Source organism: Chiloscyllium punctatum, chromosome 11 (assembly GCF_047496795.1).
Source record: "Chiloscyllium punctatum isolate Juve2018m chromosome 11, sChiPun1.3, whole genome shotgun sequence".
In the NCBI taxonomy this organism is placed as follows: Eukaryota; Metazoa; Chordata; class Chondrichthyes; order Orectolobiformes; family Hemiscylliidae; genus Chiloscyllium; species Chiloscyllium punctatum.
In genome coordinates, this window is record NC_092749.1 from 111,175,499 (window position 1) to 111,187,882 (window position 12,384).

The 12,384-nt window shown below is 40.5% G+C and overlaps 1 protein-coding gene across 2 annotated transcripts in view; it reads right to left on the minus strand.

Annotated features, from left to right (window-relative positions):
• Positions 1-6,780: 6,780 nt before the first annotated feature.
• kif16ba (kinesin family member 16Ba) overlaps positions 6,781-12,384 on the minus strand; it is a 133,120-nt gene continuing 127,516 nt past the window's right edge. For both annotated transcript variants that reach the window (XM_072581525.1, XM_072581524.1), the window contains one exon: positions 6,781-11,005. In XM_072581525.1, coding sequence (XP_072437626.1) covers positions 10,847-11,005 — 159 coding nt within the window. In that variant the 3' untranslated portion in view covers positions 6,781-10,846. The remainder of the gene's footprint in view (positions 11,006-12,384) is intronic.

The window sequence follows — 12,384 nt, forward strand, 5'->3', positions numbered from 1 at the left end:
TTTTATTTTCATGGGATCTAATTGTTTTGAAAGGATATCATTTGCACATTAAGATTTTATGGCTGCCTCACCCAAACATTTCATTGAAACAACCAATTATAGTTAACCAGTAAATATGCAAATGAAGATTACATAAACATAAACAGTAGTTTCTGAGGAGGTGGTCACCATAACTGTAATTCTTTCACAGAAAAGATCATCTGCTTCCTGAGTGTTCAAAACAGTGCAGAGTGGAGAAAACTCCTACCTCATACCTTGTCTAAGCTGAGATGTCACTTTTTTTTATACTGATAAAACGTTAAGTTATCTGGGACTGTGTCAGATGGGCCAATTGGCTGAGAAGTGGCAGATGGAGTTTAATTCAAATAAATGCGAGGTGCTGCATTTTGGGAAAGCAAATCTCAGCAGAATTTATACACTTAATGGTAAGGTCCTAGGGAGTGTTGCTGAATAAAGAGACCTTGGAATGTAGGTTCATAGCTACTTGGAAGTGGAGTCGCAGGTAGATAAGATAGTGAAGAAGGCGTTTGGTATGCTTTCCTTTATTGGTCAGAGTATTGAGTACAGGAGTTGGGAGGTCATGTTGTGGCTGTCCAGGACATTGGTTAGGCCTCTATTGGAATATTGTGTGCAATCCTGGTCTCCTTCCTATCAGAAACATGTTATGAAACTTGAAAGGGTTCAGAAAAGATTTACAAGGATGTTGCCAGGGCTGGAGGATTTGAGCTACAGGGAAAGGCTGAACAGGCTGGGGCTGTTTTCCCTGGAGCGTCGGAGGCTGAGGGGTGGCCTTATAGAGGTTTACAAAATTATGAGGTTAATGGATAGGATAAATAGACAAAGTCTTTTCCCTGGGGTGGCGGAGTCCAGAACTAGAGGGTATAGGTTTAGGGTGAGAGGGGAAAGATATAAAAGAGACCTAAGGGGCAACGTTTTCACACAGTACGTGTATGGAATGAGCTGCCAGAGGAAGTGGTGGAGGCTGGTACAATTGCAACATTTAAGAGGCATTTGGATGGGTATATGAATAGGAAGGGTTTGGAGGGATATGGGCCAGGTGCTGGCAGGTGGGACTAGATTGGGTTGGGATATCTGGTCGACATGGACGGGTTGGACTAAAGGATTTGTTTCCATACTGTACATCTCTATGACTCTGTAAATTCTGGGATTTACACATTAAATCAATTGAAACCTGCATCCCCATTCTAAGTGATTAAAGATAACAGTAATCTAAGTTTGTTCAATAAATTACATCAGTTGTGTGACAATTTAATCTTTTACTTTAAATTCTGTGTCCTATGATCCTGCCCCATTAGTTATCTGATGAAGGAGCAGCGCTCCAAAAACTGTACTTTCAGATAAACCTGTCGGACTATAATCTGGGTGTTAAGTGATTTTTAGCTTTGTCCATCCCAGTCCAACACCAGCATCTCCACATCGAGAAAATTGATAGATTGTGTAGAAAGCAACAGACACTGGGGAGAAATTGTATCAAGGAGTTCAACTTTACTTAAACAGCACTCTGACGTACACTTTCTTTTCTTGTGGTGATGGTGGAATGATTCATGGGTAGATTATCAGATGGCCAGGCAGTGTGATGTACACTCCTTCTGAGGTCAACAAGTCCTTTGTGGGTAGAGAAAAATGTACTTAAACTCTGAGCAAAAACAGAAACTGCTGGAAACATTCAGCAGGTCTGTCAGCGTCTGTGGAGAGAAATTGGAGTTAACATCACAGGCAGTGTATCATTGTGGAATCAGACCATTTGGCCCAACAAATCTACACTGACTCTCCAAAGGGTATCCTACCCAGATCCATTCCCTTGTCCTATTATTCTACATTTCCCATGACTGATACCCCTAATCTACACACCCCTGAACAATATGGACAATTTAGCACGGCCAATCCACCTAACCTTCACATCTTTGGATAGTGGGAGGAAGCCAGGGAAAACCCACACAGACACAGGTAGGATGTGCCAACTCCTCACAGGCAGTCTCCTGAAGGTGCGACCAAACCCGGGATGCTGGTGCTGTGAGGTATCAGTGCGAACCATGCTGTTTCAGGTGAAGTGACCCTTCCTCAGTGCCTGAAGTATTAACTCAGATTTCTCTCCACAGACGCTGCCAGACCTGATGAGCTTTTTCAGCAATTTCTGTTGTTGGTTCTGATTTCCAGCATCCACAGTTCTTCTGGTTTTTACTTAAACCTGGAGTTTGTGGCCCAGAGGTAGGGACACTGCCTACTGTCAGACATGATTTCTGCAGGGTTTAAACAATTGTCTTAAACTGTACAGATAAAGCTGTTTTATGAGGTTGTTTGAGAGTATATGTTGGTTATGCAAAAGCAAAATAGTGTGGATGGTAAATGCCTGAAATGAAAAGAAAGTACTGGGGAAACTCAAGAGGTCTGGCATCAACTGTGGAAAGAAAGCACAGAGTTAATGTTTTGAGTCTGACGTGGCTCTTCTTCAGAACTGCTAAATTCCGACGCTGAAGTCACATCAAACTTGAAAACGTTAACTGTATGTCTCTGTCCACAGTTGCTGCCAGACCTGTAGAGTTTCTCCAGCAATTTCTGTTTTTATTTGTGCTCGTAATGTGTTCTCCCTCAAAGCAGAAACCGGTTAGCAGGAAGTAAACCAAACAGAAAATTAGAAATTTTTGCATTTCAACTTTTAATCTTTCGGTGCAAATATTATCACAATTATAAACACCATTTCAAAAGTACTGGAGCCTAATGGAGAAAAACCTATTGAGATTTGCAGCTTCTATCATGAAGAGAATAAATAGTAAATCAGGCTCTTAGAGTCTGAAAATCATCAAAGTAGATCGCCTATGCTTTAATTTTCATTCCAAATGTTTAAAACAATTTCTTTACATTGGATAAATTAATTATAAACAATTAATAGATTATAAGCAATTTATTCAATTCTTTCAGATATTTTCTTGCTTTTATTGTATTGCCAATGAATTGTCAGGCCATTTTATGAGATTGACCACATTTCCATTCATGTCGAACAGGTGACATCTTTATCAATGCTTCAAGAAAAAGTGTGGTCAGGGATCTGCTCTGGTCAATCTGCATTTCAATGAGTGCCTTGTCTTGATTTTTTTTTGAAAGCCAACAGGAAATCCAAGATTATCAGCTTCCATCGTTGACGAATTATAATCATGTTACACTCTGAAATGTAGGTTTGCTCGCTAAGCTGGATGGTTCATTTTCAGACGTTTCATTACCATACTGGGTAACATCTTCAGTGAGCCACTGGATGAAGCACTGGTGGCATGGCCCACTTTCTATTTACATGTTTGCGCTTCCTTGGGTCGGTGGTGTCATTTCATGTGGTGACATCATTTCCTGCGGTGATGTCATTTCTGGTTCTTTTTCTCAGGGGGTGGTTAATGGGATCCAAGTTGATGTGTTTGTTGATAGAGTTCCAATTGGAATGCCATGCTTCTAGGAATTCTCATGCATGCCTCTGTTAGGCTTGTCCTGGATGGATGTAATAATGTCAACAATATGCACCATTAGGATTTCTTTAGCTGACTTTGGAATGAATTATGTCTTAACATCATGATTTAGGAAACTGAGAGATTGGTTCAATGAAAATCATTAAAGTTGCCAAAAAGAACTGAGAACATGTGACCTGCAGCTATAATGTTTAGTTCCCCTTAATGCTTTGGACTAAAGACAGAAAACATTTTGCTCCGATTTGGATCAATTTTATGCTGATCAACCATTTTCTAGCTGAAATGTGTAATTTCAATGCCTGCCGTACAGAATCCAGATTTATTCCTTGCATTGTTTCAGCATTGATTCACTCTTCCTGTGAATCAGAAAGCTGTGAACTCAAGCTCCTGTCCTGGCTGTTGAGTGGGTAACCTAGGCTGACACTTCGGTGTAGCACCGATGCAGTGCCGTGTCGTCAGAGATGTTCCTTTTCAGGTGAGAAGATTAAATGGAGGACCAATCTACTCAAATGAACATAAAACATCCAAGCACATTATTAGAAGAGGAAAAGAATTGCTTTCAGGAGTCGGATGACACCTTTCTCAATGTCACGAGGATGATCTTCTCTGGTCATTTAGCCACTGTTGCTGTTTACTGGATGTTGCTGTGTGAAAATTGTCATTTACAACAGTGATTGCAGTTCAAAAGAACTTTTATCTGTGAAGAATCTTGGCAGTCAATATTGTGAAAAGCACAATACAAATGCAACACGGTCTTGCTGCAATGTTTATTGGTTTAGTTGTAAGTTGACTATTTTCTGTTTATTCTACACAGGACATGGTCATCACTGACAAGACCAGTATTTGTTGGTCATTACTAATGTCACTGAAAAGGTGGTGAAAGTCCGCCTTCTTGAAATGTTGAGCTCATGTGAATCCTACAGAGATGGCCCATTAATGACTTGCAGGAATTGGTCCCAGTGATGATGAAAGATGTATTTTGAAGTCAAGTTAGCATATGCTTTGGAGAAAGTGAGGACCACAGATGCTGGAGATCAGAGTCTAGAGTGTAGGGCTGGAAAAGCAGAGCAGGTCAGGCAGCATCCGAGGAGCAGGAGAATCAACGTTTCGGGCATACAACTCGACACTGTCCTGTCCCCCTTAGTCCAGGAACTCCCCAACTATGTTCATGACACCACCCATGCCCTTCACCTCCTCTAACATTTCTATTTCTCCAGCCCCCAACGCCTCATCTTCACCAAGTACATCCAGTCCATGTACATCGGCACCACCCCCACCTGTTCCTCCGCTACATCAATGACTGTATTGGCACCACCTCGTGCTCCCATGTGGAGGTTGAACAGTCATCAACTTTACCAACACCTTCCACCCCGACCTTAAATTCACCTGGACCATCTCGGAAACCTCCCTCCCCTTCCTGGACCTTTCCATCACTGTCTCTGGCAACTGACTAACAACAGACATATAGAGTACAAGCATACTGACTCCCACAGCTACTTAGACTACATCTCCTCCCACCCTACCTCCTGTAAAAACATCATCCCTTATGCCTAATTTGTCCGTTGCATCTGTTACCAGGATAACCAATTCCACCTCAAAATCCCAGATGGCCTCCTTCCATGAGCGCAAAGTGGTTGACGATGTCCTCCAACGCATCTCCTCCACTTCACGCACCACTGCCCTTGAACCCCCACCCCTCCCAATGCAACAAGGACAGAACACCCCCCCCCCACTGGCCCTCACCTTCCACCCCAACCTCTGCATACAACGCATCATCATCTGCCACTTCCGCTACCTCCAAACAGACCCCACCACCAGAGCTATATTTCCTTCTCCACCCCTATCAGTGTTCTGAAAGGACCATTCCCTCCGTGACTCCGTCAGGTCTACGTCCCCCACCAACCCACACCCCACTCCTAGCTCATTTCCCTGCCACCACAGAAGTACAAAACCTGTGCTCACACCGCTCCCCTCACCTCCATCCAAGGCCCCAAGGGATCCTTCCACCTCCGTCAGAAATTTATCTGTACCTCTACCAATGTCATCTACTGCATCCGTTGCACCCGGTATGGTCTCCTCTACATTGGGGAGACAGGACGCCTTCTTGTGGATCGTTTCAGAGAACATCTCTGGGACACCCACATCGACCAACCCCCACCGCCCCATGGCTGAACACTTCAACTCCCCCTCCCACTCCGTCAAGGACATGCAGGTCCTGGGCCTCCTCCATCGCCAAACCATTACCACCCGACACCTGGAGGAAGAACGCCTCATATTCCGCCTTGGGACCCCGCAACCACATGGAATAAATGTGGATTTCAACGGCTTCCTCATTTCCCGGCCCCCCACATTATCCCAGGCCCAAGCCTCTTACTCTGCACCGCCCTCAGGACCTGTCCATCACTCCCCTCCTCTGACCTATTACCTTCCCCCTCACCTTCATCCACCTATCGCTTTCTCAGCTACCTTCCCCCAAACCCCACCCCCTCCCATTTATCTCTCAGTCCCCTTGGCCCACAAGCCTCATTCCTGATGAAGGGCTTATGCCTGAAACGTCGATTCTCCTGCTCCTCAGATACTGCCTGACCTGCTGTGCTTTTCCAGCACTATACTAGCGTATGCTTTGGACAGGAACTTGGAGGTGCTATCAAAGAAGCCTTGGTGACTTGCGGTCAAGCCTCTCAGACATCGCCCACTGCAGCAATATGGTAATCTGGTGGAGAGTTGATGCATAAGGTGGTCAGAGAGGAGCAGTCAAGTGGTCCTTTAGTTCTCTACTGAATATCTCTAATGTTGGTTCGACGTTTGCAAGTCATAATGATTTAAGAATAAAAATGTTCTTCCAACCTGCATTTCTCAGAGGTAACATTCTACATCACTCTACTCACTGCACAAACTATCGATCACTCCCATGTTCCATGTAATAACTTGCAGGAACAACAGTTCATGCATTAATGAAAAGCTCCCACTGGAGACGGCTGTTTTTTGTACTCAACAGGACTATCATCAAATTGGGAAGTAATTGGAAGCAGTGAGGGGACATGACAAAGTATCTGTGGGAATAACATTTATTCCCATAAGTTTTCAGACAGCTCAAAAAGTGTGATGATAGGAAGTAAACTTGCTTGGTGCCCTTGGTAGGTGAGTTGTTTGATACATATGGTGCTGACACCAACAATCTGTGCAGCAATGTTTCTATTGATCCCCTGAGAACAGTGAATCTTATTTCCAAACATCTGAAATGTTGTTCCTTCATAAATGAAGCTTTTAGTTCTTATGCAAAGAAGGAGCAGAATGGCAGCAGCTGTTCAGCTTAACGTTTTATTTGAGGTCAGTGAGTTTACAAATAGCAGTTTTAAACACTATAAAAACACACACAGAAAGTGCTTTCACTGCAGTTATAAATTATAAATGATTATACAATTAGGTGCATAATCAGGCTGAGATTTGCATTATTTATGCTTATATACACGATATAATAGATCATCTTGAATGATACAGGACCCTCAATAAATTCCCATAGTCACTAAAAAAATACTTTTAAAAAACTTACTCATTTTTCCATTTACAATATTTATATTGTTTTCTTGTTCCTTTTCAGTCTACCCGGTAGCCAAGTACAAACATTAGAACCAGCCTAAATCAGGAACATAACTGGTTTAATGAACTTAATGATTGTCACAACTATATTATAAATGTAAAACTTGTAAACCAGAAACTGTTTAGTGTAGCTCTCTTCACATGAAAGTTACTAAAAAGTAGTAATGACCATTATTCATTAATCCTGGTTTACAGAAGCTAAGTAATCTACAAGAAACCACAAATCCCATACAGTAAACATTTTGCATTCATAACGTGGTGAAAAGATGTACTATAACAACACTGGATTGTTTCTACCAGCTCTCTGCAATCAGGTTACCTGAAAAATTAATGAAAAAGATGACTATTTTCCTATTTAATAGAAGTTCATGAGACAATATGGTGTGAAATGCCTTTGGTGTGGCTGGGATTACTTTTATTGCACATTACACACAGATCAAATTTCAACCTTTTTAAAAAAAATCCATCTTGGACTAAACTTATTCAAGCTTTCCCATGCAATAGGAGCTGCATTTCCAAGCAGAAAGTAAGGTGAAATTGTGCTTTGGTACATAGTAATGTATTGAGTAATAATGTTGTGTTTTTCTAACTGTCCAGCCACCACATAGTAACTTTGGCTCTCTCCTATGCTCTTTACCATGCAGCTATGAGTGCTATTGCACAGCAGAATTATTCACATGTGGGAATTTTAATAAGTTGAGATGACCAATTGTAAATCTTTGATTAATGATAACTCATAATGGGAAGCCGAGGAAGTGATTATATTTGAAACAAGTGAAAAACTGAAAAGTTAATACACACACCTATGCAGCTTTGAGCAGTGAAAATAAGAGTCTGAATTTAAAGCAGAAATTGCTGGAAAAGCTCAGCAGGTCCAGCAGCATCTGTGCAGAGAAATCAGAGTTAATGTTTCAGATCCAGTGACCCTTCCTCAAACTGGCGGTTCAATAATTCTGATTTCTCTCCACAGATGCTGCCAGACTAGCTGAGCTTTTCCAGCAATTTCTGTTTTGTTTCTGATTTGCAGCATCCGCAGTTCTTTCGGTTTTTATAAAAATTTGATGGTGCACTGAAGAGAAAGATTATCATGAGCATAGCAAACGTTTTTAAATATATTGCAGGCTACAGAATGAAAACGTAACTGAATGATTTAAAACTTTGGTATCCTGTCTCCAATGTGTCTACAATAGTTTCTTCAAGTTACTATAATTGGTAGTTCAGTAACATCTACATTTAACTGGGGATTTTGACAATCACGGTTTCATTTAACCAACGGCTACCTCCCAAATACGTGACAATGTTACTGAACAAAAATACAAATAAACCAAGAGAATGGTTGTAACAACAATAGATGTGCTCAACAGAACTTCATTCTACAATGGTGGGTGATTCGACACCAATTCCTAATGCTGCATAGCTATATAAAATGTAATGTTAGCACCTTTCTTTTTATCCCCAGTATTTCTTGCTGTAGTTCATTTCTGCCCAAGTCTGCACTGATAGAGGAGTCAGCTCAGATTTCCTAGGACCTCTCATGCTAATACCGAGTCACAACTCATCCTGAAGGGCGAGTGGAGTGTTAGTTACATCACCACAAAGGTCAGCAGTCTCAGCAAGTGTCAAAGGTTGAACACAAAGTGTCTTGTGACATTTCACACCGGAGGCACTGTATCAATGCAAATTCTTGACTGCAGTAAGCTGTGCATTTAAATATTGGAAGTGGAAACAAGCCAAAATTTGACCTCTTGCTCCTTGACGTGCTGTTCAATTTTGCTTTCTTATGACTTGCAAACAAATTACAAATCAATCATTCTGCTGTGTTGCTGACAGAACCCTATTTAATTTCTGCATGAAAAACAGAGTTCTGTTTCTTGAGTTTGAACTGGACTGCAAAATTAGAGCCTATTCATATTAACAGGACAATAACATTTGGCACAGACATTAAATGGGTGCATTTGCCCAATTTTTGGAACTACAAAGTTTTCAGTTGAAGACCTAGTTTTTACAACAAATGACTATCCCATTGTGTAAGTTAGCTATTAAATCAGTTGGGGTATTCTTTTGGTTAAAATAGCACCACTTTGTATATAAGTGAAAAAGAACAACAATTTTTAAATTATTTTGTTTACTAGTCTGCAAAATTAAAAATAGGAGTAGAAATTTGCGTCAGGTGATGCAGAATGAAGAGGCATATCAGACTGCCTGTTATATGCAATATCTGAAAACCTGTTTCAGAGATGTTACAACATACCTCTGGGGGAGGTGGGTCTTAAACTCAGACCTCCTGGCTCAGAGGTGGGACACTGCCACTTTGCCCATGAGACAGCCAAGATCTTGTTCCATTGTCAAAAGTGGAACAGGTATCAGGTGCTGAGTGTAATGGGCAACTGATTTAGTATCATCTATTCTCTGCCACAGTCTAGGACAAATTTCCAACCCACCACTTTTTATTTTGCCCATTGTCAGTTCCAAATCTCATTTGAAATTTCATAAGACTAAGTGACTTTAAGGAAGGCATCCCTCTAAAAGTGTAACAAACACCTTTAAAAAGGCATCAATTAAAAGATGCTGGGATGCTTCAGATGTGTATTTACAGGTGAATAAAAAAGTTTGTGTGGCATTGATTCACAATATTCCCATGTGATTTCCCAAAACAGTGGATACAATTTTAGCAGTAATCTGTTGTAGCCATGACGTCCATATATAGGGAGCCAATTTCCCCATGTATTAGGTGACTATTGTTCAAATTTAGAAGAGTTATAGCTTGTAAATTGGTCAGTGTAAGCAGCATTATGATATTCAGACTAGATTAAATAATTATACATTCGCAGGCTTCTATAAGTAGTTAGGGCAACTGTACAGTAGCTATACTGTACATATACAGTATTACTGTACTTTATAAGCACCTTTACTAGATCAATAAGCCTGTTCTCAAATGGGCCTATAATCTGTTAAAATCTTTAAACGGCATTTCCATTGTGTTCAAAAACATCAGAATAAACTAAAAATGTAAAGGTCAAGACTAACCATTTTCTAAGAAGAGTACTCTTAATGTGAACTGATGATAACCAGAGTATTTAGTTAATGGTTCATGTTGGAATAGCCGATGAAAAAAGATATGTATTCAGTAGGAATGGATCTTTTGTTAAAACACTTGTGTTCCACTTTGTGCATCAGTGAGATGAACTAGGCTTTTAAAAAAATCTACTTTTGCTTGTTAGTCTGCAAAAATTAGAAAGTCAGTAGTGGAGGTGGTGATGCCGAATGAGGAAGTGTCATTGTCATATGCAATGTCAAAGATCCTGTTCTATTGTCTGCAGTGGAACAGGGAAAGGTGATGAGTATAAGAGGCAGCCAATTCAATACCATCCATTCTCTGCCACAGCCCATTGTCAGCCATTTTAACCATTGTTACTAATCTAGATAAACAGAGTTTGGCTTGTGCCAAGCAGCACTGCAATTATCAATTGCTTCCTACTGGTTTGGTGAAATGTAAGCTTTTACTTCTAATTGGAGAATTTTACTCAATGGACTACAAATCAAAATTATTTTTAAACACTAAAAAGAGCTTATTCACTGTACATATTTTTATATAACAAATGGTGGTGCTTTACAATGTAAACATAAGACATGAGATACCTTTCATAATGAAACTGCCGAACAGTAGATGATTCGCTTCCTTGCTTCAAAAATCTAGTCTGGTGTTGAGAAGGCACTGTTTTTGGTCCTGATATTTTTAAAAATGGGTAAAATCTTTTGGTTATCTTACACAGCTACCCAGTGCCATGACTGCTGAAGTCAAAAACTCCTTTCCTGAAGAAGGGTGTAAACTCACACAGACTGTGCTTCGACAGTATAAAGTCCTTGCCGTGTGGGTTTATTGGTGAAGTTGGAGACTTTAGCATCAACGTGAGGAAGTTCCTGAGGTATCTCTAAAAGAGAAACAGAATAAACAGATTGAATCTGTATCATAACTCTCAAAAGGTTTTGATCAAGTCAACAGAAAGAAGTGGTTTCTTCTGTGAGGACAGTCAGTAACATTGGCAAAACAATGAGAGGAAGACATATTTGTTTACACAGTGAGCAGTAAGCAGGATCTGGAAAGGGGGTGAGAGGTAGGGCAAGCAGATGCAATAATAACTTTCAAAAATCAATTTGATGTAAGTCCTGAAGGGACGCATTTATAGGCTGTAGTGGAAGACAGAGGAATTCGAGCAATTAAATTCCAAACAGTTAGCACAAGGTATATTGATCTGAATGTGTTGTATTATTTTCTGATTATATTGTGGGTTTACTAAATGGATCATTTCTAACTTAGTGACATAGGAACAAGAGGTGACCATTTAAAGCTTTTAGCTTGTTCTGCCATTATTCAAAGAGATCGTGGTAAATCTGTGATTTAACTTCATATTCTCTGATACCCATAAATAACAATATTGAGTATTTTGTCAACCAAAAGCTGATAGAGAGGGACCAGGTATTGATGCTTTCTGCCTTGCACTCATCAGGACAAACAAAAGAAAGCAAAATTTCAAACAGAGCAAAGGCCTTCCTGCAAGAGAATAAACACTGTTTATTGGTTGGCAAGTCAACTCTGACTGGTCAAGGCAATGCCCAGGAGAATGTGCCAGGCAACTCCTATCCTCCATGTTTTGGTTCAATTAAAAAAAATCACAATGCCTGGACGTGTTCCTTTTTCCAACAGAGGAAGGGTTCCAAAGTTTGATTAAACAGCTTCTAGCAAATGTAAGTGAGCCACATTGAAAACCAGATTCATAATCTTATATCCGTTTTTAATGTAAAACTTGGCAAAGTCAGGACTGTTCAGTACATCTTGTCAAATTTTTGAAAATGGTAGACATTATGTTCTGAGCTTTACAAGCGCAGGGTGTTTGGATATAGTCAGCACTCTACTCATTACAAACAGCCACATGAATGTTTTACTTGTCACGTTCCACCAGACAGTGGGACAGATAGCCGAAGGACCTCTCATCACTCTGGTACAGAAATTCACATACCACATTACTCACTTGTGTGGTAGGTAGAATGACGTTTTGACTTGAAGGCAGCATCCTGTTAGTGGAAACACCACTTTGTTACTGGATAGTAATAGTTTGAAAATACTAGTTTCATGTGGTGTTGAAATGTTTTAAGATACCTGACTCTTCTAGGTTAATTTGAGGTACACTTTGCCAGTCTGAAAGTGCCAGCCTCAGTCTTGTTTGTAAGCGGGTGCGATACATAATGAGCTGCGACCTGAAGGGCTCTGAAGAAGTTATACCAGATTCAAAACATTAACTGTTTTTCTCTC